Genomic DNA, 25,452 nt, shown 5'->3' with positions numbered 1-25,452 from the left:
GCAGAAAAAAAGAGTGCAACATTTTGTTGTCTTCTGTCGACAGGAACATTAATATCTTTCTGTAGCATGGAGCGGATGAAGGCCTAATCAATTAATATGTATAGACACAGGAGGACTCTATGTCCCAGAGTGCCGTGCGGCTCGGTGCTTCAGGGTGGACCTGTGTGAGGTGGGAGTGTATCCTCATTTCACGGGAGTAAACCACCGGAGGTCTGCGGCTCTGTCGGTGCTCGGTCCGCTGTAACGTTCGTCCCGGTCGGGTGTTTGTGTCGCGGGTACCGGACAGTGTCGGTGAGACGGTGTCGGTGATGGAGGACGCGGCGGAGTGCGGGGTGTGCGGGGTGAAGGTGATGTGTCGCTTCAGGCCGCTCAACGACGCGGAGCGGAGCCGTGGAGACAAATACATCCCGAAATTTAACGGAGAGGACACGGTGGTGGTGGCGGTGAGTCTGTTACCGACTGTCCCGGTGTGTGTGATGGTTTTAGACTAGTGGGACCAGTAAACACGCGGTGTGTTTTACCGGCACACCCTCCTTATGTCTGTCTGTCTGTCTGTGTGTCTGTCTGTCTGTGTGTGTGTGTGTGTCTGCACGAACAATAGAAACACAACAGTCATCATCAGTTCTGATGATTCACAATGAAAATGAATCAAATATCATCTGAAATCAGCACAGACAGGAAACAAACATCTTGATTTCTGATACAGAACATTTGCTCGCATGTAAATGTAAAGTTTCATCATGTCATTAAGTGTCCATATTTGTTTATTAATTAGATATCAGATTATTGATCCTAACAGCAGCAGGACAGATGAAGATGAAAAGGATACTTTGATATATGTGTCTGTTTGTCCATCCACCTGACAGGTGTGGCTGATTCAGCAGCATCATTACAGCACAGACTGACAACTGACCATCAGACATCTCTGATGTCTTCTCTTTGAATTTGGCAGTACATCCAACCAGCCTCACAACTGCACAAGTCACAACAAATACAAACTGCTGTCTGGTGCAGATGATAAACATTCACCTTCACTGAGACGGTGTCTGACTGTCTGTGCAGAAATTCTTCAGTTGTTAAAACTAGGGCTGGGCGATATGTCCTGAAAAATATATCACAGTATTTTTAGTCTGTATCTCAATACTCAAATGGCTATATCTGTATTTTTAAATATCTTCCAAAGCACTTAGTTAATGCTAGGACTGGGAGACAAAATCAAACATAATATTTGAGACAGAACACCCTCTCTGATGCAACAAAGTTGTAGAGATGACTATTTTTCTCTCGGAAAATATTAAATCTTTCAATAATAATGTGGATGTAATGACAAAGTGGATTAAGGCAAGCGTTAAAACAAATAAAATGTATGGTAAGTTGATACATTTACATCACTTTACTGTAATTCAGCTTTTAAAGAAGGGAATAAACACCATTTATGGCATATAATGATACAACCATATCCAAAATATAACACGATATACTGTCTCATATCACGGTAATGATATAACATCTTTATGTTGCAAAGCTCGAGTTAAAACCAAGTGTTCCATCAGATGTTCAGGTGGCTCGTCTCAGACAGTCTTACAGGTGAAGTCGCTGGATGTGGAGGTCCTGAGCTGGTGTGGTTACATGTGGTCTGTGGTTGTGAGGTCGGTTGGATGTACTGTCAAATTCACAGAAACAGCTTTGTAGAGGTCTCATGGTGTGAAGTGACCGTTCGGTTGACAGTCAACAGCTCTGGTGGACGCTCCTGCAGTCAGCATGTTGCAGGTTTATAACTAAATATAATGAGGTGGATTTAGATGAATAAATATCAGCAAGCTCTCTTTTACACAGACAGTCTTATCACAGTACATATAAAACAACAGAGCTACACGGAAGCTCCAGTTTACATCAACAAGATATATAACAATGGAGAAAGTACTATGGGTGGGCGATATGGTCCTAAAATAATATCACAATATTTCAGGGTATTTTTTCGCTGATATTCTTATAGTTAAAAAAATATATCATTAAAGTAAGAAAATAGAATTGGAACAAAATAAGTGATTTAATTTTACAGTTTGCTTCAAGTACTCAGTTACAACTAAAGAAAAATGATCTGTTATTTCTTCAGTTTGTGAACAACAGCAGTAACTCAGAGTGAGATTATACAATATTAATAGTTCAGCTAAATAAAATCTACCACAAATTACACATTTAAACAGCTCCCAAATACAAAAATGTCTCCTGGGATGTATATATAAATCAATGCAACATTTTTTTGCCACCTGGACCTTTATGCTCTGCCATTTCTCCTCAAATCATCACACTGTAACCTGTGACAGGCTGTTATGATACCACAACTATCACACATTCACATATGTGGAGATTTTTGTTGAGAAAGACGCTGTGCTGCCGCCAGAGGAGCCGCTGAATGAGTTCCCTCTGAGCGGCAAGTCACTAAAAGAGTCTGAGAAGTCCGGGGCTGTTCATAAAACAATCAGGACGCCACTGTTTATTTGCTCCTCTTTTTGGAACCACCGCAGAGTCTGTAATAATTTCGCTTTCAGCCATGCTTGTTGTTGCCGTGGGTAACAGTATGACGTCAGTGTCAAGGAGTTGAAATATCACAGTATGTATTTTTCATATCATATTCAAAAATATACTGGTATTATTGTGAACAAGATGATATGGAACACCCCCACTGCAGAGTTGTTTACTTGTGTGGTGCAAAGTTTCCTGGTCTCAATATTAACATGATGATTTTCTAGAACCGTCTCGGGACCTTGTACGGCGTGAATTTGTTCTGTAGGTTTAAGATGCAAGATACTCAGGTTATAATAAATAAATAAATAAATAAATAGTAAGTAGTAAGGATAGATTGATACATCGGCCGGCCGATACATCGGGCCGATATTTGAGTTTTTTACTTGTATCGGCATCAGCCGATACACGCGTGGGTTCGCAGATTTATTTTTCCCTGGCACTTTTTTTCATTTGAAAGTATGTGGTTAAGTTGAACAAAGCTGTTGAATCCTACTGTGTACAGTAGTTGTTGTTTTATTTATGCTTCAGCTTAAATATTTGATTATTTTATAAAGACATTACTGGAAGATTTAAGAGCACTGAACTCTTTTTTTATTTGAATGTATAATAATAATAATAATAATAATAATAATAATGATAATATTCTACCTGTTCTCAACTTTCCTTCTTGTTTTAGTATTTTTTACTGTTCAGTAAATGTTTCTTATTTTAAACTTGAGACCTGTAATATTTGTTATCATTGTGTCATTTTTTTTTAATGTAAACTGAGGGAGCAAAAGCAGTATCAGCCCCAAATATCGGCTCAAGAAAATCAGCAGTCCATAATCGGTCATCGGCTAAGGGTGATGGAAAAAAAACGGTATCGGCATCGGCCCTAAAAAATCCATATCGGTCTATCCCTAGTAAGTAGTGTTATTCTCTTCTCTCTGCCAACGACTGCCATCCCATACAGTTGACAATGATTCGTCCTGAAGCCGTCCCCAGTTAGGACAGAACAATAGACTGCATGGAGACGTATTAAAATATAATGAGGCCCATTTATAACATAAATATAACGAGGAGAGTTCAGTCTGTCTCTGCTTCGTCTCTTGAACGAGACGTCGTTAACTCAACATGAACAGACGATGTTTAGTCTGCTTCTTGTTTCTTTAACAAACTCATCTTTAAATTTAAAAGTCTGGACACAACCTGAGCTGTATGTTGTTGTTACAGTAATACCGCCTTAAATATCCCGCAGTGCTTGATGCAGTGTCAGAGTTCAGTTCGATGGTGATTAAAGCAGAAACAGCAGAACGTAGCTGCGCCAGGTTTCTTTGACTTACTGTCGTCAGTCTGAAGGTTTTATTGACAGAACGGGGGATGGAGCTGCTGCAAAGTCTCATGGGAAATGATCTGTCTCTATGACAGTGGAGGCTGAAGGCCGTCGGGGGTCACGTGACCGACAGCAGAGCATCAACCCTGGGCACAGACGATAGGTCCAAACTAACCTTCATGTTAAAGAGGAGATGCACACTTAAAGATTTTACTGACCTTTATTGAACGGATGTTTTATTTAGTTAAATTAAAAAGACCAGTTAACACACAGGACTGATTAAGGATTATGTTAAGTTAATCAGATTATTGAAGCTGCTTTTAGTAACATGTTGAAAATCAGTTTGTTTCTTCGGGTTTAAAAAAACAGCTTTAATGAAAACATTTCGAAATGACTGAAACCAGAATAGCAGTCCGCTGTGTGTGTGTGTGTGTATGTATAATCATCTTTCCTTCCTCTGATTCGTTCTGTCGTCTCCCAGTGGGATGCAGTTACCATGACGACAGGCATCTTATTGAAGCACAGACTGAGGGTGATGAGGAGGTTTCTTCCTCGTTTCCGCCCAGACAGTTTATTACAGTTTAACTTAATAAAATCATCAGTCCGCAGAAAATAAACCTGCAGCTGATTAATTATCTTAGTAGATATTATTATCATGATTATTTTATTAGACCTTTTTCACGGCAGACATTTTGTTCCTCGCCATGCTAAGAAAAGCTCAGATGTAAATAATATTAAGATTAATGATGGCTCAGTTCCAGTAAGTATCCCAGTGAGTCAGCATGCAGCTCGTCTGACTCACAGGATCTAAACTGTGGCTATGAGCCTACCGTCGGCCAATGTTCTCCCTTCCTCTCTGCGTGTTTCTGTTTTTAAATCCCCTTCACTACAGGAAACGACAACAACATCTGAGCTTTCACACTGAAAATAACACGTTTTATTGAAGATTTAGATTGTGAAATAAGACATGCCTGATTGTTGTTTCATTGAACTATTGTAAAGATCTGAAATGAATAAAACAGCTTGTGAACAAGGGCTGGACGACAACGACAAAAATTCATGGCTCAGTATTTTCTATGAAATGGGCAACATGTTCTCAGCCACGAGCACTTTTATACAAACAGACTGTGGTCAAAATAAAATGCAAAGACAGGGTTTTTTTTCCCTGTTTACAGCTGCACGACACGTAAAAGAAAAATGGTATAAAATAAATAGCACACAGCAGTGGAGCTACAGAGGTTTAAAGGTTGCAGCACAGGACAGTAAATTATAAAATGAGTATAAAGGTATCAAGTAGGTTTGGAAAAATTCAATATCTTTGTGGGCTAAGTTAAAAAGTTGTTTTCCATCTGTTGGCCTTTCAAATGAATCTAGTGCTGCAAAATGATTTAAATATTTTTAATTATTTAGGCTATAAATCTTATTTATGCACAGAGCATGGACAGAGAGGCTGAGGGAGGAACAGAGACACTTTGTCCTCGTTATATACGTCTTGTATATGAAACATCAACGTTTAAACAGATCTGTCTCCTGCATCCAGGTGCTGTCTCACTGTCACACGGCGACTGGATTGCACATGTGCTGCTGTGCTAATTTAATTCATCTCACAGACTGATTTAGCATAGCAGGTTCAACATACAGACCGATGTCACACTGTAGACTAATGAACAGACAGATTGAACAGAGGAGCAGCTCTGTGTCTCTCTGAGTGTTGATAGAGAACTTGTGAGTGAGACTGCACCAGCTTTTCGGAAGATCATGTAACTTGACCCTATATCGATATTAATAGTGTAGTCTAAATCCATATAGTGTACATAGTTATATCGCCCAGCCCTATTGTGAACACACCTCAGAAAAGCCCAGACTCTGTCTCACAGGACTCTCCCACCTGATGTTGAGCTCTTTCCTGACAGTCGGAGTTGATTTGCTTTACATCTCCAGTAAAACTATACCTGAATATACCCCTTTTTGTGCCGGCTGTCTGATCTCAGACCAACCTGACTTCTTGCCAGATCAACGAAGCGTCTGTTGCTGCTGTCAGTGGAGCCGCTGTCCTCCTGGAGAGTCTGCCTGGTTAGCATGAGCTAACACAGGAGCAGCGCTTACATCCAACACTCTGCCGTTAAACATCCCAACAAACTCACACTGACACTGAAACGGGTCTATTCTGTAGTTAAACCTGTTAATAAATGTTAATGTCAGCTGTGTGATGCTAACAGTCAGCCCAGTCAGAGTTTTTTAAAGCGAGAATTAAAATACATACATGGACTGAACCAGCTGCTGGTGTGATTTTAAAAAGAGAGGCCGAATTAAAGGAGGTAGATCAATACAGCTTGTTTTTGTTTGTTTTTCCCCACAGTCTTAATGTTGTTATTGATGAAATAAACAAATAGCTTCATGTGTGGCTGCAGGTTTTCGGGGCCAATGACAAGTCTTTGACATGTGATATGCTTTTTACCGCACAGATACATCAAGATTTATGTAGACATAGATCTGAGTATCATCTGCATAACGATTGAATATGACGTGCGTGTGAGTGAGGAGAAGCAAACCCCCGTTTATCTAAACCTCCTTAACAGTAAAATTACATGATTGACTGATCAGAAGAAAGTTTGGGAACAGCTGCATGGATCCATTAATCAGCTGATAATGTAAACAGAATCAATAATAATCAGCTGTGTTGTTTGTGTTTTTGTTCTCTGAGGATTTTAAACATTCATGAATCTTGTTTTCAAACTTTGTCTCGTTTCAGCTTCTCAGATGTGACATTTAGTGTGAATGAAGTGAATAAAGACTCTCAAAGATGCTACTGTAGACTCTGGGAACATTCACAGAGCCATAATGAAATAAATAAAAACACTGACATTTTAATATTCAGAGAGTCTCTGGATGAAACTGTCCTCAGATCAGTTAAATGTCAGCAGATTGGAAACAGGAAGCTGCAGACTTGTCTCATCCGTTAGTGAAAACATCAGTTTAATCTGGAGTTCAAACTCACTCTGACACTTCCTGTGCTTTCAAGTTTGTTCAGCAGCTACACATGTTTAACTGTGAATATGTTCAATGTGTCTGTAAATATGTTCATGCTCCACAGACAGTGAATGGTGATAGATGTTGTAGATGAAAGCAGACAGGGGAACGTTCTAAGTATATGGAAACGTTTTCTGTTTCACAACTGAGAACTCTGTAGTAGAACAAAGATCAGACGAAATTAGTCTCCTGTTTATTGCCTGTGGAGCAGTTCCAAACTTTATACCTGACATCACAAGTTTAAGACTTCCTCCTCTGGTTTGCTCTGGCTTATTAAAATCATCAAGACCCATAAATAATGAAATATTCAGACTTCCCCTTGAGTTGTATTTGAAGTTTCCCCTCTCAAACTTTCACAAGATGTTTTGCTGTTTTTATTTTATATTTCTAATACAGTGTACCTGCACTTTAAGTCAAAGTCATTTATTTGATTTTATCAGTATTTTTGGTCGTCATGCTGTAACAAGCTAGTATAATGTCTGAAGTGTTTGAAGCTGTGGGGGCGGCAGTAGCTCAGTCCATAGGGACTGGTTGGGAACTGGAGGGTCGCCTGTTCGAGTCCCTGTCCGGACCAAAATATGGAGCATGGACTGGTGGCTGGAGAGGTGCCAGTTCACCTCCTGGGCACTGCCAAGGTGCCCTTGAGCAAGGCACCGAACCCCCCAGCCACTTGGGGCGCCTCACCAAGGGCAGCCCCCTCACTCTGACATCTCTCCAATTTGTGCATGTATAGGTCCTGTTTGTGCATGTGTGTGTCTTTTGGACCTGTGTGTAATTGACAAGCAAGAGTGAAAACACTGAATTTCCCCTCAGGGGGATTAATAAAAAGGAAATAAACTTAAAATAAATAAACTTACTTAACCCTTTGAAACCTGAGCTAATTGGCTAGATTTCTTTTAATTGAGCAACAAAAGAAATAATGACCCCAAAAATTAGCAAGAAATTAGTAAAAAGAGAAAATTAAGACCAAGAAAATTTGTAGAAAATAAATGAAGAATAAAAGAAAGAAAGCAAAAGTTAAAAACAAACATGAAAAATGACCTGAAAAAAGGGCTTAAAAATTCTAATAATTCTGTAACATAATTCTAAAATTTAATAATAATAAAAATTAAAAATATAATTTTTCTCTAGCTTTCACTTTTTTCTCTAGTTTTTGAAAAAAAATAATTTTCTAAATCATGTTTTTGAAAGAAATCGCTGAAGGTTGAAAGGTTTTAATACTACCGAAAGGCGCCTGAAAGCAGTGCAAGCAATGTGACGTTACTGCAGGTCTCAAAGCGTTAAAGAAAGGAGGAGGAAACTGTTTGTTAAAGGCATATAACAGAGACTTTTGTATTGATGCTGTGTTTCCTGTGTTTTAGGGGAAGCCGTATGTGTTTGACAGAGTCCTCCCTCCGAACACTGAACAGGTTCAGGTGTACGACACCTGCGCAAGACAGATTGTCAAAGGTCAGTTCACACCATCATATATACACAAACACACACGCAGAAAAAAGTACAGATAAGTATACATAAACTGATAAATAATAAACTAGCCTTTATCAGCCTAACTAGGGGCTGGTTCACGTCCAGCCTGAGCCAGCCCTGACTATAAGCTTTATCAACGAGGAAAGTCTTAAGTCAACTCTCACATGTGGAGACGGTGTCTGCGTCCAGGACTGAAACAGGAGGATGTTTCCACAGAAGAGGAGCCTGACAGCTGAAGGCTCTGGCTCCTCCTCTGTTGTGTGTATATAATGTGTGTGTGTTGTGTTTCAGATGTGTTGGGAGGATACAATGGGACCATCTTTGCTTATGGTCAGACGTCATCAGGAAAGACTCACACCATGGAGGTCGGTCTGATTCACCACAACACTTAATACTTTTCAGTGTTAATCAGCTGCTTTAACTCTATTGATTATTTTTAAGTTACTCTTAGTTTATTCTTTAGGGCTCTCACGTATCTGTGTCTGAAACCATGTCTGTGTTTTATGTTTTTATGTTGCACTGTTTTAAATTTTCAGGGGAATCTGCACGACCCTCACGTGATGGGGATCATCCCTCGTATCGCCAGAGACATCTTTGACCACATCTACTCCATGGATGAAAACCTGGAGTTTCACATCAAGGTGATGATGTCATCTTTACACTGATGACATAAACAGTCGCATCAGTCAGGAGCCGTCTGCATCAAACAAAGATCATTTATTAAACACTGTATTGTTTTTATTTATTTTTTTTATGCCTTCATGCCGCCAACAGATGTGAGCGGAGACAGTAACCCTCATTTATCAATCTATCTTACAAACCAGCAGATCTGAGCGTAGAAATCTTCTTACGATGGGGTTCGCGCATGATTCATGAAATGTTCTCACCTTGCCAATCACATATAATAAATAACATGACAGTGAAACAAACACATCACATTAAAACTGTGACATTATGAATAAAAACATAAATTGATTTTAGGTCCTCAGTGTGTTTCTGTTTTTATATCAGCACTAAGACATGAACTCACACTGTATATTGAATACAAGTCCTTTTTGGGCTGCAGGGACTCCGTAGTTTCCTTTTATTATGTATCATAGGTCTGTCAGATTCTTCTGTGTTGTGTCGTCGTTGGTAAGAACCACAGTGTGTTTTTAAATCTGATCTGTGATCAGACGTCCTGCAGAGGCCAGCGAGGCGTTCACTGACCAACATGCTCTCCATATGCTCGCTGCTCACCAGCTGCTCTTTATTCACAGCCTCTAACATACAGTAAGCAGGTACATGTTATATTTATATTTATATATAGGAATAACAACAACTCTGAGTCATATTCACTTGTATCAATATAAAATTTAGCTGATAAAAATAAAGTATGCAGGAAAAATGTGTTTCAGTTTTATCAGTATATTGTATCTAAATCATCTCTGACACTGAAACAGAATAATTAGATTTAATAATGTAATTTAAATGTGTATTAGGAGGTCGTGGAGTGAATGCTGAAGCCTGAGTCATCCTCAGTCTGTGAACACATGAATATAATGCACTCCTTCCCACTGAAGCAGAAATATTATGTTTTGTGGTGAGAGCATTTATCACTGTATCTTGTGTCTGGTTTTCTCTGCAGGTCTCTTATTTTGAAATCTATCTGGATAAAATCCGAGACCTACTGGACGGTGAGGATGAAACTGAGCATATTTAATATTCACAGTTTTAAACACAAACAGTGATGATGATCGTTTGATTCATGTTCCAGTGTCGAAGACAAACCTGGCCGTTCATGAGGACAAAAACAGGGTTCCTTTTGTCAAGGTATGTAATGTTTAATATTTAAAGTAGAATAAAGTGGTATCAGTACTGCAGGATCAGTACTATAGGATCAGTATTACCATAGCAGCACTTCACTGATGTGTGTTTCCTGTCAGGGCTGCACGGAGCGTTTTGTTTCCAGTCCTGATGAAGTGATGGACGTCATCGATGAGGGAAAAGCAAACAGACACGTTGCCGTCACCAGTGAGTGTCTAACTGTACCACTTATACTACTACTAGTATAACACTACTACTGTCAACTTAATTTAATTCAAATATGTTGCAATATGCTGGTTATTGCAATAAAATATTTTGTGATATATTGCTGATTCATATTTGGCAGTAACACCGCCATCTCTGGGGGGCGCTACACTGATAATCTGGTTCCTCTTTTTATTTCCTCTGTAAGTATTAAGATGTATTTCCTGTTTGTTCGTCCTGCAGACATGAACGAGCACAGCTCTCGCAGTCACAGTATCTTTCTGATCAACATCAAGCAGGAGAACGTGGAGACGGAGCTCAAACTGTCTGGGAAACTTTACCTGGTCGACCTGGCAGGCAGCGAGAAGGTCATACTGCTCCACCACACTCACTGTATTTAACTCATTTAATCATGAGTCACATTGTAACTCATTAGCATATCATTAACATAGCAATAACATAGATTCATCATTCATGGTGATGGTGATGATGATGATGTTGATGATGTTTAGGTGAGTAAAACTGGAGCGGAAGGCTCCGTGTTGGATGAAGCCAAGAACATCAACAAGTCTCTTTCTGCTCTGGGGAACGTCATCTCTGCTCTGAGTGAAGGAACAGTGAGTCTTCTAAAATCACATTAGCTAACGTAGCATTGTGAAATGTAAACCTGAAATGTTCAGAATATTCTATAAACTTCACAAAAAGCACATTTCCTAAAGTCCAGTTGTGGAACTTCAGCCGTCAGTGATGTCATTCTGAGTTTGTGTATGTCTTTATAGAAAACGCACGTCCCGTACAGAGACAGTAAGATGACTCGGATCCTTCAGGACTCTCTGGGAGGAAACTGTCGGACCACCATCATCATCTGCTGCTCTCCTTCTGTTTACAACGAGGCTGAAACCAAGTCCACCCTCATGTTTGGACAGAGGTGCTGTGAAGGAACACATATTACAGTCTGGTTGTGAAGCTGATGTCAGTCCAGGACCAGATAGATCAGTTTATTATAACTTGTGTTTGGGCACCCCTGGTCAAAATTATGTGTACAGTGAGTAGTTAGGTAAGTGGAAGATGTACTGATGTCCTAAAGGCAAAAAGTGAAAGATAAAGACGTTAAAGAAAGTATCACAGCTTCTAAACACATTTGGTATCCAGCTCAGAGTCTTTCAGTTCTTGTTTGGAGGATTTTCACCCGTTCTTCCTGCAAAAGGCTTCTAGCTCTGTGAGGTTCTCGGGTCGTCTTCATGCTCTGCTCTTTGAGGTCTATCCACAGATTTTTAATGATGTTTAGGTTGGGGGGACTGTGAGGGCCTCGGCAAAACCTTCAGCTTGCTTCTCTTGAAGTAGTCCATAGTGGATTTGGAAGTGTGTTTAGGATCATTGTCCTGTTGTAGAAGCCATCCTGTCTTCGTCTTTAGCTTTTTTACATTTGCTGTGATGTTTGCTTTCAGACTTTACTGGAATTTAACTGAATCCATTCTTCCCTCTTGAAATGTTTCCCGTCCCACTGGCTGCAACACAAGCCCAAAGCATGATCCATCCATCCCCGTGTTCAACAGTTGGACAGGTGTCCCTTTGCTCATTGCGTCCAAAAAGTTCTGTTTCAACTTCATCAGTCCACAGGACTTGTTTCCAGAAAGCATCAGGCTTGTTTCGATGTTCCTTTGCAAACTTCTGACGCTGAATTTTGTGGTGAGGACACAGGAAAGGTTTTCTTCTCATATTTGTGCAGGTGTGTCTGCACAGTAGAACAGTGCACCACCACTCCAGAGTCTGAGAAATCTTCCTGCACGTCTTTTGCAGTCAAACAGGGGTTCTCATTAGCCTTTCTGACAATCCTACAAGCAGCTCTCTCAGAAAATTTTCTTGGTCTTCCAGACCTCAACTTGACCTCTACAGTTCCTGTTAGCTGCCATTTCTTATGAAACATTACCAACTGAGGAAACAGCTCCCTGAAAACACTTTGCTGTCTTCTTACAGTCTTCTCCTGCATCAGTTATTTTAGTTTTCAGAGTGCTAGGCAGCTCTTTAGAGGTGTCCATGGCTGCTGATTGTTGGGACAAGGTTTCAGGAGTCAGTTGAAATTTGCATCACCTGGCCTTTCCTAATGATGATTGTGAAAAAGCCAGAGTCCTAACAAGCCAATTAAGGTGTGAGACCCTGATAAAAGTTGTCGTAGAGCTCAAATGTCTTGAGGTGCCCAAACTTTTGCATGGTGCTCCTTTCCTTTTTCCCTTTCCTCTTTTTTTTAAAACCGCAGTTAAAGAAGTTTATTTTGTTCAATTGTTGCATGTTGAACTTAGGGATCTCTCTGGTTGTACTGAAGTACAGATTTTTACTTCTTGCCGTTGCCTTGTAATTTTTCTGTCAGTGCTTTATTACACAGTCTCTTATCACCCTTCATCTCTCTCAACACCTCAAAATGTATTGGTCCATACATCATCTCTTCTGTTGCAGACAGCACCCGGCTCTCTGAGTGTTTGTTAACCACCACTTTCTGTGCTGTTTCTGTGTTTTTAGAGCTAAAACCATAAAGAACACAGTGTCGGTGAACCAGGAGCTGACTGCTGAGGAGTGGAAGAAGAAGTACGAGAAGGAAAAAGAGAAGAACAGGAGTCTGAACATCACGATACAGAAACTGGAGAATGAGCTGAAACGCTGGAGGAAAGGTAAACAGGAGAAATTTAACATTCACTTAACACAGACATCTGCAAACTGTGTGAGCTTACATGTGTTGGGTTCAACTGTTTTAGTCCTCTGTGCTGAATGATTCCATTGAAATGAATGAGGGGGCCTGAACATGGCCGCACACCCTGTTTACACATACAACCTTTCTTAACTCTCCCAGGTGAGTCTGTACCTGTGGAGGAGCAGCTGAGCAGAAACAAGAAAACCAGCAGTGAGACGACAGCAGTGATTGACAGCCTGGCCCCACCCCCCGCCCCCCTGTCAGACGAAGAGAAGACGCAGTATGAGACGCTGATCACAGACCTGTACCATCAGCTGGATGACAAGGTGAGTCTCACCTGTGCCAGCTGAGACCCTTTTATATTGTTTGAGCCTGTGAAACACTGACAATCTTCTGACGAGGTATCTGATGTTTTTATATCGTAATCTGTCTGCACTTTTATGTCAGTACATTATTTCAAACCTCAGGAAGACTATAGGCACTTTGATGTGCTTCTACTGGGGATCCTTAAATAAACATTAAATTCATCTTTCAGGATGAGGAGATCAACCATCACAGTCAGACGGCCGAAAAATTCAAACAGCAGCTGATAGATCAGGACGAGGTGAGTCTCACCTTGCTGTACAAACCGTCATAGTGGTATGTATCTAATATCAATCACTGCAATCATGGTCCCTCCACCTCTTTGTAACCCTTCATCCAGCTGTTGGTGTCGAGCCGTCAGGACTATGAGCGTGTGCAGGGGGAGCTGTCACGGCTGCAGAGGGACAGTGACTTGGCCAAAGAAGAGGTGAAGGAGGTGCTGCAGGCGCTGGAGGAGCTCGCTGTCAACTACGACCACAAGAGCCAAGAGGTGGAGACCAAGAACCGCTGCAACCAACAGCTGAACGAAGAGCTGGCACACAAAACTGTGAGTCCATATAAACAACAAGGCTCAGGATGGTGGGACAATAGGATGTTGGGATGTTAGGACAATAAGGTGTAGAGACGGTAGAGTGTGAGGATGTTAGGATGATAGGACTGTAGGATGTTAGAATGGTAGGACGATGTGAAGTAGGGACAGTAGAATGTTAGGAATGTAGGATGTCAGGACAGTATCGTAGGACAATAGAATGTTAGTATGGTAGGACAGTGGGATGGTAGAACTGTAAGACGCTAGAATGTAAGGATAGTAGTGTCAGGATGGTAGGATATTAAAATGGTAGGATGGTAGGGCAGTAGGATGTTAACCTGGTAGGATAATAGGATGTTAGGTTGGCAGGATATTAAAAAAGTTGGATAGTCGGATGCTAAAATGTAAGGAGAGTAGTATGTTAGGATGGGAGGATGTTAGAATAGTAGGGTGTTAGGACAGTAGGATGGTAGGATGGTCGGAAGTTAGAACAGTAGGATGTAAGGATAGTAGGATGTTAGGAAAGTTGGATGGTAGGACAATAGGATGTTAGGACAGTAGGATGGTAGGATTTTAGGATGGTAGGAAGTTAGAATAGTAAGGTGTTAGGAAAGTTGGATAATAGGACAGTAGGATGTTAGGACATTAGGATGGTAGGACATTAGGATGATAGGATGGTAGGATGGTAGGAAGTTAGAATAGTAGGATGTTAGGATGGTAGGAGGTCAGAATGGTAGGATGTTAGAATAGTAAGGTGTTAGGAAAGTTGGATAATAGGACAGTAGGATGTTAGGATGGTAGGATGTTAGAAGTGTAGGTTGTAAGGACAATAGGATGACATTAAAATGGTAAATGGACCTGCATTTGTATACCGCCTTTCTAGTCATCTACTGACCACTCAAAGCGCTTTTTACACTACGAGTCACGTTCACCCATTCACACACATATTCATACACTGGTGGCTACTCAGTTTTAACACACTCACACACCGATGGAACAGCCATCGGGAGCAATTTGGGGTTCAGTATCTTCGACATGCAGCCTGGAGGAGCCTGGGATCGAACCGCTGATCTTTCGATTGGTGGACGACCCGCTCTACCTCTGAGCCACAGCCGCCCCTGTAGGATGTCAGAATGGTTGGAAGTTAGAATAGTAGGATGTTAGGATGATAGGAAGTTAGAATAGTAGGATGTTAGGATGATAGGATGTTAGAATAGTAGGATGTTAGGATGATAGGAAGTTAGAATAGTATGATGTTAGGATGATAGGATGTTAGAATAGTAGGATGTAAGGACAATAGGATGGCAGGATGTTAGGATGATAGGAAGAATAGTAGGATGTTAGGACAATAGGATGGCAGGATGTTAGGATGATAGGAAGAATAGTAGGATGTTAGGATGTTAGAATAGTAGGATGTTAGAATAGTAGGATGATAGGATGTTAGAATAGTAGGATGTAAGGACAATAGGATGGCAGGATGTTAGGATGATAGGAAGAATAGTAGGATGTTAGGATGTTAGAATAGTAGGATGTTAGAATAGTAGGATGTGAGGAAATTCGGATGGTAGGATAATAGGATGTCGGGATGCTTGTTCTAAGTCTGAGCTGTGTACGTTCGTGGAGATCAGCTCTTTTTCCTGTCCCATGTTACCAGGTGAGTCTGGAGACGATTCAGAGGGAGCTGTCCACCCTGCAGGAGGTCAGTTCTCACTATAAGAAGAGGTCAGCAGAGATCCTCAGTCTGCTGCTCAGAGACCTCAGTGACATCGGCAGCGTCCTCGGAACCACCGACCTCAGAGCTGTAAGACATTTACACACTGTAATAATTTCACATCCTGATCGATCTGCTGATAGTTTCCTCAGTGAATCGATTAGTCTATAAAATGCATCACACGCACATACAGCCTTAAATGACCTGTCAGCATCTTTCTGTCTCTTCAGATGACAGAGACGAGCGGCGTGATGGAGGAGGAGTTCACCACCACTCGTCTCTACATCAGCAAGATGAAGTCTGAGGTCAAATCTCTGGTGAACCGCAGCAAACAGCTGGAGCTCAACCTGACGGAGAACATGTGCAAGATGGAGGCCAACGAGAAGGAGCTCAACACCTGCCAGCTGCTCGTCTCTCAGGTAAAGTTCAACTCACAGTCCAGGAGTTTGCCTTATTCAACGGATAAAATAATAATAATAATAATAAACTTTATTTATGCAGCACCTTTCATGCTTTCGTGCTTCACATGAAATCAGACGTAATGAACATAAAACAGACCAACAAGGCAGTTCAGTATCAAAGGACATTAAAAAACTGTAAAACAAAAACTAATTGATGAATAAATCATATAAAGTCCTGTAGTTATGATTGGGCTCTATGGGGGAGCTGAATGTCTGATTTTACATAGAAGTGATTGTGTGTGTGTGTGTGTGTGTGTCGCAGCTCCAGGCGAAGATTGTGTCTCTGTCCGACGACCTTCAGAGGGTGGAGCAGAAGAAGAGGAAGCTGGAGGAGAGTCAGGACTCTCTGATGGAGGAGATCGCCAAACTCCACGCTCAAGGTCAGACAGCGTTACCACGGTGACAGCAAACACTGTTCTATGATTGGCTGTCAGCAGTGTGTCTGAGTAGAGAAGAAAACAAATCTGTTATAAAAACTACAAAAACAACTTTGAGTCTTTAAAACTATAAAATTAAAAAAAATTGATATTCAAGGAAAATATTTAAATGCAATAAAAATATGTGTGTGTGTGTGTGTGTTTGTGTGTGTTCAGGTCAGATGCAGGAGCTGACGGTGATGGACAAAGAGAAGGAACACATGAGCAGACTGAAGGACGCTGTCGAGATGAAGGTAAAAAATCTTCCTCCTCATCTGAATTCAGTTTGAAGCTCCTCATCATGGTTTCCTCCTGGTGAGAGATCTCGTAGTGTTTGACACCCTGTCGCCACTCAGTCGACGACTGTGAAAGTCACGCAGTGAGAGCTGAAGTGTTGCTGCTGTGTGTTCTGCAGAGAACTCTGGAGGAACAGATGGAGAACCACAGAGAGGTTCACCACAAACAGCTGAGTCGCCTCCGAGACGAGATCGAGCAGAAGCAGAGAGACGTCGACCAACTCAAAGAGTACGTTATTCATTATTAGAACTCATCAGTGTCTGAGGAGGGCGTTGTGTGGTTTTGATTATTTTTAATAGTTAGTTATTTAAGTGCTCAGCTGAGTGCTTTTAAAGTTATAATTGTCATCACGAAAAATACTTATTTTAGTCACATTGATCATTTAGTCTAGTTTTCTGAGTAGTTCTAGTTTTACTCTGATGTTTTAGCCTTTTTTTGTCAGGACGCGTTAATCATGTTGAGGCTGCAGCTGTATGAACGTGTCGGCAGTGATGTAGTGTGATTAAATGTTGTTTTATTTCAGTGTGAACCAGGCTCTGCAGCTGGAGAACAGGAAGCTGCAGTCGGACTTTGACAAACTGAAGGCTGAGGATCAGAACAAAGACCAGAGACTCCAGAAGCTGATGTAAGTTTGTCCCTTTGTGCTCACCGTAGACTCAAAATATCAGAAAATATAAGAAGTTGAAATATCTGTAGGCTGAGGTGTAGAAGTTGGTGCATTGATAAAACAGAGATGTCGGAGGAACAAACACTCATTGGTTTGTCTGATTCAGGTTCCTGAATGAAAAGAGAGAACAAGCCAAAGAGGATCTGAAGGGTCTGGAGGAGACGGTGGTACGTCACTGTTTTACAATCATCATATCTTTATATCTGCTGCAGTGACACATCTGAGATCAGTGAGTGAGTTCTTGTGTTTCATCCAACAGGCCAAAGAGCTGCAGACGCTGAACCACCTGCGTAAAGTCTTCATCCAGGACCTCGGTACTCGAGTCAAGAACGTAAGAAAACCATCAGTCAGTCAGGTTCCATTGAAAACAATGTATGTAGCTGTTTGGATGCTCATCGTTCATCACAGATGTCTGTCTCAGTTTGTGAGATCATGCTGTTTTTCTGTGAGATGTCAGATACATGTCAGACTGTGTGTTTAGTGATGAACCCGAACATCAGCGTTTCTTCTTTAAACAGAGTTCAGAGAACGACTGTGACGAGGCCGGCGGCAGTCTGGCTCAGAGACAGAGGATCATCTTCTTAGAGAACAACCTGGAGCAGCTCAGCAAGGTTCACAAACAGGTCAGTGAAGCACCCACCTGAGATACTGCTGCTAACCTGCTCATCTTTAGGCTCACCTCACACGGAGAGTTTACAATCATCAGAGTGGCATGTTTACATCATTCTATCCAGTTTTTACACAACTCACAGGGCTGAGTGAAAAATCAGTTCATAGATGAATTGTGATGAGTACATAAACGTGTCTTCTGCTGTTATCTCTGTACGATTCTCCTTTAAATTCAATCACTGTGTGAAACAGGACTTACTCCGATCTGCTGTTTGATGAACACTGAACGAGTCACATCTGAAGTCTCAAGACATTTAACCCTTTGTGTTCTGCAGCTGGTGCGGGACAATGCTGACCTTCGCTGTGAACTGCCCAAGCTGGAGAAGCGTCTGCGGGCCACAGCAGAGCGAGTGAAAGCTCTGGAAGCCGCCCTGAGAGACGCCAAGGAGGCGGCTGTGAGGGACCGCAAACGCTACCAACAGGAAGTGGACCGCATCAAAGAGGCCGTCCGCTCCAAGAACGTCTCCAGGAGAGGACACTCTGCTCAGATAGGTGAGGGACAACAAACGGGGTGGTACAGGGAGAGGTCTGAGGACCTTTGAGGGTTCCAGTGTGAGTTTGTGTCCTGATGGAGGAGTTTGAAGAAGCCAACATTAACAGCTGATTCACCTGTCACCTGTCTCCATGCAGCCAAGCCAATCAGAGCTGGTCATCAGCACCATCAGCACCCGTCCTCCTCCACATCCATCAGGCCGACCATCCGAGGAGGCGGGGCGATGTCCAGTCCACGTCATCAATACCCCCGACAGCAACAACCACAGCAACTACAACCCCATCAGAGCCACAGCAAGTAGGCTACAGGTGAGTCACAACCACAACAACACAGCAACCACAACATCAGAACATCCACATCAGCATCCACAACAACACAACAACCACAGCAACCATGTCAGCTACAACCCCATCAGAGCCACAGCAAGCAGGCTACAGGTGAGTCACAACCACAACAACACAGCAACAACATCAACACCCACAACCACAGCAACATCCACAACAGCACAGCAACCACAACAGCACAGCAACAACATCAACATCCACTACCATATCAAAATCCACAACAACACAGCAACCACATCAACTGCAACCCCATCAGAGCCACAGCAAGCGGGCTACAGTGAGCCACATCCACACCAACACAGCAACAACATCAACACAGCAACCATGTCAGCAACCACAACATCAGAACGTCCACAACAACACAGCAACCCCATCAACATTCCGAGCAACACAGCAACAGCAATCCCATCAGAGCTACAGCATGTAAGATACAGGTCAGTCACGCCCACAACAACCACAGCAACCCCTTCAACAACCACAGCAACCACATCAACAACCACAGCAACCCCATTAACATTTCGAGCAACACAGCAACAGCAACCCCGTCAGAGCTACAACATGTAAGATACAGGTCAGTCACACCCACAACAACCACAGCAAGCACATCAACAACCACAGCAGTTGTTTCTATGATCCTGTTTAAAATTGATGTAAAATAAAAAACTATGAGAGCTGGAGCGTTCATCTTTTTGCAACAGACTTCTGTCTTTAATGTCCTCATGACATCTGCTTGCAGTACCATCATTATGTTACGCTCATTGGTTTTTATTCAGTGTGTGTAGGCGAGTCATTGTCTGGGGTCGATCGTTGCAATATTCAACAACGTAATCGCATATCGCGTGTTTTCCTGATGCTGTTCAGTCCTAGTTGACACCTTGAGTCTGTATAACTGAAGCTTTGTCACTTCCTGTCTTCACAGGTAGCTCACACACCTCTGGATCACTTTCCTTTTCTGTGGATCTTTGAATTTCTGAACTGTCCTGCTCTCACCACTTCTGCCTTTACTGGAACCAGACCTCTTGTTTCCACAACTGTCAACCGTAACAGCCATTCCACCTTAACAGCCAACAAGTGCTTTCTTTCCTCCTCTGAGTCTGTTCAGCTGTCTGACTCTGCCTTTTGTTTTTCTGACAGAAATCAGTCAGCTCTGGTGCTTTGAGTCTGTTTGTCTTTGTTCACTGACGAGTTTAATGTGTTTAATAAGAAGTTTATTAAGATAAGTGACAGTTTAATAATAAGTTAAATAAGTAGATTTCAGGTTTCTGTCTAAAGCTAACAGGAGTTGGATGATGATACAGTGATGTTGATAGGTCCTGACGCATTAAAATCTGTAAGGACGCAGTGAACTCACTACGTTTCCTAAAGGCAACGTTGTGAACATCACACTATGAAAACTGTGTTGAAAGCTTGGTGCTAATTACGTTAAAAGTATATGTCATGTTACTGAAACCCACTGAAACCTATCACCATCACTGACAATATGTAGGCAAATATCTTTATGGCCGACAGACATTGATCCATGTGTCATTATGGAAAATCAGCATGTTCGGAAAAATTAAAGCAGCTGTGCGGAACTTTACGTTTTCGTTGATTATCGCGCCCCCTTTGGTCGAAGCGGTATGACACCCACAGCCTGGTGTTGTAAAATCTTGACTGCAACCGGCAATTACCGCATGCATTTGTTTTGAAGAGCGAGAGGAAAATCATAAATGTTCTGGTGTAGCTCTGAATTTCTTATAAACTGAGGACAACTGCCTGCTGTATATTTGTGTTCATGGTCACAGTCACAGATAATTTTGTGGCGTTTGTTGTAACGTTACTAGACAATAGCGGTTCACATCAGCTAACGTTACATTTAGCTAGCTTATAACTTCCATGTCGTCGTATATTGAAGTGAAACAACGTCTAGCAAGTTGAGGTATATTCTCTAAATAAAAACAGAAATTACATACCTGTCGATTAGGAAAAGGGCCAACTTGGGATCAGTTTTAAAACCTTTCAAATCTCTCAGCTCTCTCCACTTGGTGAATGCCCGACCGAGGTTTACACGCATTTGGGCTCGAGCCCTATCACTGTCCCGTTTAGCCTTCTTCTGTTCTTTTTCTTTTAGATGGTGCTCCTTCTTTATCCACCATGACATCGAAAGTACAACCAAGTCCTTATAGATACATCTGGTAAAACTGCTATGTGTTCAGCAATGCCCGTTGCGTACCGCTTACTCGAAGAACACTCTCTGTAAACACGGCTCTTCTTCTTCTCTCAGTTTATTGGCAGATCGCAAACAACTTCCAGGTGCATACCACCACTGTACACTGTACAAGAGACTACTCCCTACTACATGTCATTTAGCCTGTTTCTTAAATCCTACTCGTAAACACGGCTCCTTCTTCTTCTGTGGTTTAATGGCTGCGGGTGTGCAGACTTAATTCCACCTCCGGGTGCCGTATTCTGGTTTGCTGACTTCCGCTGTGTCCGACACAACCGAGGCTAGCCATATAGAGAAAGGCTTTTTTGTTGCTGTTGGGTTCAAATAAATATGCAAATCTTCAAGGGGAGGTGATACAAACTAGGGACAGTTTTATGAATGGTATAAAGTTCCGCACAGCTGCTTTAAAGAAACGTTTGGAGTGATAAAAGTCAAAGTACTGTGGAGAAATTAGGAGATACTGAGTCAGCTTTTAAGCTTTTATGCCAAAATTATGGAACAATCAACACTTTGACTCTGAATGTGCTGAAATTAGTTAAATTTTTTTTTCTTTTTTAAATTTTGTGCTAAAATGGACTGTGTCTCATTTCAGTCAGAAATTGATAGTCTAGATGTAATATCCTAATTTTGTCTTTAAGGCGACTTAATAATAATTCAATAGTTCAATATTTTCTCCACATTACTTGTGTATCAGTAACAGCTGTACAAAATAATTAATGTATGAAACACAGTTTACGTCATGTTGGAACTCCGTTAGTGTTTAATGAATGTTTACATTGCTTTTTAGTGATATGTCTTTAATGTCTTTAACACTGATAACAGATAAAATGTTCACAGTTCATCAGGAAACACCAAAAAACAATAAATACATGGACAGTGAGGAGCGATCACATAAAACATATCTTGAAGAACTCATAATAATTAGGGCTGTCAAACAATTTTCATTGCATTTAACTACTGAATTTCAGTAGTTAATCACATGTTTAATATTTCATTATTTGCATTTCAAAACAGTTTCAAAGTCCATATTAACAAGGTGAAGCATTTCTTACCAGAGTGTCTTGATGGGAATCAAATGAATGTAGAGAAATTTGCTTAATCATCTTGAGTTTTTAGATTAATTTCTTTCAAATCAGTGCTGCACTGTTTCAACAGTGTGGTCTGAAACCATGAACCTCTTCAGTGCGCTTCTTCTGTGAGATACACTGTTCGTTTGTTTGTTGTTTGAGAAAGTGCAGTTACTATGATATAATCACTGACATCCAATGATCCCTGGTTAATGTGACAGCATTTGTTGCTATCTCTAATTCATACGTGTCTTGTATGAGTGCATTGTTCCTTGCAACGGTAAGACAAAACATGTCAAATAGGTCAAAACATGTCGACCTAAGGACGTCCCCTTAATACATAATACACTTGTGCGGTGGTGTGTCTGTGTCGCTCTGCATTCACACTTCCAAAACACTGTGAAGTGCTGTAAAGTTTGACAAATTCAAAGCACACCAAAAACACACGTTAAACAGTAAACTTGATGGAGACAATATCAAACACAAGAAGACAAATCAGCTTCAGTGTAACTCACAAGACTCACAAACAACTGTCTTATACTAGACCCGTTTTCCGTTTAGAACATGCTAACGTTATTAGCACAAGCCTATGGCATTTCGCATTGTATAAATTAGCCTAGTGGCTAGCAGAGTTGTCTTCTACTCATATGAAGCCATGAACAACAGTAATATTTTAGGTATGAGGTAACGATACAAAATTTAGCTCAACTACAACTCACAAGGTTCATAGACAAATAGTTCTCCAAATACAACATGCTAACATTATTAGCACAAGCCTATGGCATTTACATTGTACAAATTAGCCTAGTGGCTAGCTGAGTTTTCCTCTACTCACATAAATCCAGGATAAATCACACACAGGACTTAAAATGCAGGTCTGCAGCCAGTTGCCATCCATTTAGCAGCCCTGTAGTGAACTTAGTTGATTTAGTTTCATCCACAGGTCTGTGGTGATTAGCTCACATGGTGATGCAGCTCTCCGCTGACATCAGTCTGATTAGCTGCACCTGTGTGGTCAGCTCGTAGGTGGGAGCTCAAACTCAGAGTACTTCATTGATATATTAATACCGGTTGACACAGGGTGAATGTTACTTTTGACTTGACTGAGCTGTCTGAGAGTTTTTTAAAGTGAAAGGAGACGTTCAAAAGCTCAGTGGTGTCTAATTTTGCATCACTGCAGCAGGAAGCAAGAAGCTGCTGCTGCGGCTTGACTACAAGTTGGGGTGCATCAAAGGGTCAAAATAGCAGCATGCAGTTAACGCAATAAAAAAAACAGCGTTATGTTCGAACCTCAGTCGCAGCGTGATTAACATGTTAGCACAGACAGCCCTAATGATAATGTAAAACAGTATTTCTACTGTTAGCAAATACAAATCTGTGTAAGATGACAGAACGTAGAGAAAGAAGTTAAATTTTTACCAAAAGTTATATTCTGACGATTTACTAATGTATGATAACATCATAATACTTTTATCTTCTCATAGCTTTAACTTTTCCACTACAGCAGCCCTAATATTGTCCTATAACAACTCAGAAATCATATCTTTATTTTATGTCATATTTATTTATATTTATTTTATATATTTATTATTTATTATGTATCTAAATGAATCAGTAGGTGAATTACAATAAATACAAAAAGAAATACAAATAAATCAGTAGTTAAAGTTAGCAAAATCATTTCAACTTTAGAGCTACTTAATTATTTTTATGTTTTATGAGGTCATGATTTTAAAGCTTTATAATTATGTAAAGTGTTTTTTATTGTTCTTAACAGTTCATGATTTTTGTATTTTCCAGGACTGAATGTTTTATCACACTGATGTTGGTTTTTTTTTTAATAACTAGTAGTTGTTACAGAGCAGTTTTTACAGATTGATTTTCTGGATTTTGTTTCACTTTGTTGAGACAGTATTTGTCGGCTCAGAGTATTTCTATCTGTGTAATATTTCTACAGTGTAAATCAGTGTTGATCTGCTGCTGTGTCATTGTGAGCTATTGTAACTGGATTCATCTGAAAGCATTTCTGAGAAGCACAGAGTCTTTACGATCAGGTCTTTGTTTAACCACAGTGTTTGTCTGCCTGTGGACTTTGTGTAATATTGAACTGTGGTGACGTTGTTGTGTTTCATGCAGAATTCTAACATGATGGTTGTGAACAGTCGTGAGATGACATGAACCTGCTCACTTCACCAGTCTGTGTAAAGAAACTGAAGAGAACTAAAAACATTGACATAATGTTTGTTGGAGTTTTATTCTGACCCAACCACCACAAATATACTGTTATTATTATTATTATTGTTATTATTATTATTATCATTACAACACATTTTAAAGCTGCAACATCATCTGATGGCTGTGTAACTGTATGTTAAAGAGGTCTTTCATGGGGCACTAATTTGTAAAATATAAGAACTGTTTTATCGCAGTACGTTGTTTGTTAAAGGACAACTTCTGTATTTTTCAACCTGGGCCCTATTTCCCCATGTGTATGTGTGCGTATGATTCATGGGTACAACTCGTTCTAAAATTGGTTCAGTATTGAGGAAGGCGGATGCAGCCGGAGCCGTGAAACGAGCTAAAACAGTAACGGGGGCAAATACGTCCCGTATAAGTTTGCGCATTAAAAGTGCTTTTTTTCACCACTGACCAGTTCAGATCGCCAGTGTTATGAGTGCTATGAGTGCTATGAGTGGAGTCAGCTGTCAGTCAGTGTTGAAGCAGAGAGGGGGAGGGCTGCCCCGCTGGGTACTGTAAGTGAGCATGTGTGTGTGAAGTGTGTGTTACGCTAGAAGAGTCAGAGTCAGACGGAGTCTTTTACGTGCTACCCCCTGGAGTGTTACTGGAGTTTTTGGAGTGCTCAAATAAACGGGCCTTTATCCCAAACGCAAGAACAGGATGTCGTGCAACACCCCGTACAGCTTTCATAGGCTGCCTTCGTCAGACGGCGAGATGCTGAAGTTGTGGCTAGTTGTGCTACAAATGGATGCTAACACTCCTCTCCAGACACTGCGCCTTGCAGACCATCGGGTCTGCAGTGCTCACTTCTCCCAAGATGACTACTGCCAGCCGAAGAAGAGAAGACATCCAATCCCGAAACACCTCTTCCTCAAGAAAACGGCTGTCCCACGAGTAGAGAGAGCTACAGACACAGTGGAGGTAATGTTATATAAACAGTGTTCGAAACGCTTAGTA

At 41.1% G+C, this 25,452-nt stretch overlaps 1 protein-coding gene across 1 annotated transcript; it reads left to right on the top strand.

Moving 5' to 3' along the window:
- Positions 1-143: 143 nt before the first annotated feature.
- On the top strand, positions 144-24,472 carry LOC125899785 (kinesin heavy chain-like). Its single transcript, XM_049594334.1, has 26 exons — positions 144-443; positions 8,233-8,320; positions 8,630-8,703; positions 8,875-8,979; positions 9,966-10,014; positions 10,095-10,150; positions 10,264-10,351; positions 10,592-10,716; positions 10,861-10,965; positions 11,128-11,276; positions 12,866-13,014; positions 13,194-13,360; positions 13,570-13,638; positions 13,738-13,944; positions 15,581-15,727; positions 15,868-16,056; positions 16,361-16,478; positions 16,692-16,768; positions 16,930-17,039; positions 17,335-17,436; positions 17,585-17,645; positions 17,738-17,809; positions 17,997-18,101; positions 18,423-18,639; positions 18,778-18,948; positions 19,904-24,472. Exons 1-25 carry the CDS (start codon positions 309-311, stop codon positions 18,939-18,941), a joined length of 2,928 nt encoding a protein of 975 aa, XP_049450291.1. The 5' UTR covers positions 144-308; the 3' UTR covers positions 18,942-18,948; positions 19,904-24,472.
- The last annotated feature ends 980 nt before the right edge of the window (positions 24,473-25,452 follow it).

This window comes from Epinephelus fuscoguttatus, linkage group LG13, assembly GCF_011397635.1.
Source record: "Epinephelus fuscoguttatus linkage group LG13, E.fuscoguttatus.final_Chr_v1".
Taxonomy (NCBI): Eukaryota; Metazoa; Chordata; class Actinopteri; order Perciformes; family Serranidae; genus Epinephelus; species Epinephelus fuscoguttatus.
This window is presented reverse-complemented; position numbering and strand designations above follow the sequence as displayed.

Excerpts from the sequence above, each read along its gene's own strand:
- LOC125899785 (XM_049594334.1), top strand. The coding sequence starts at position 309 with ATGGAGGACGCGGCGGAGTGCGGGGTGTGCGGGGTGAAGGTGATGTGT. Across the intron at positions 8,321-8,629 it reads CGCAAGACAGATTGTCAAAG|ATGTGTTGGGAGGATACAAT; the intron begins GTCAGTTCACAC and ends GTTGTGTTTCAG. Across the intron at positions 10,352-10,591 it reads CAGACACGTTGCCGTCACCA|ACATGAACGAGCACAGCTCT; the intron begins GTGAGTGTCTAA and ends TTCGTCCTGCAG.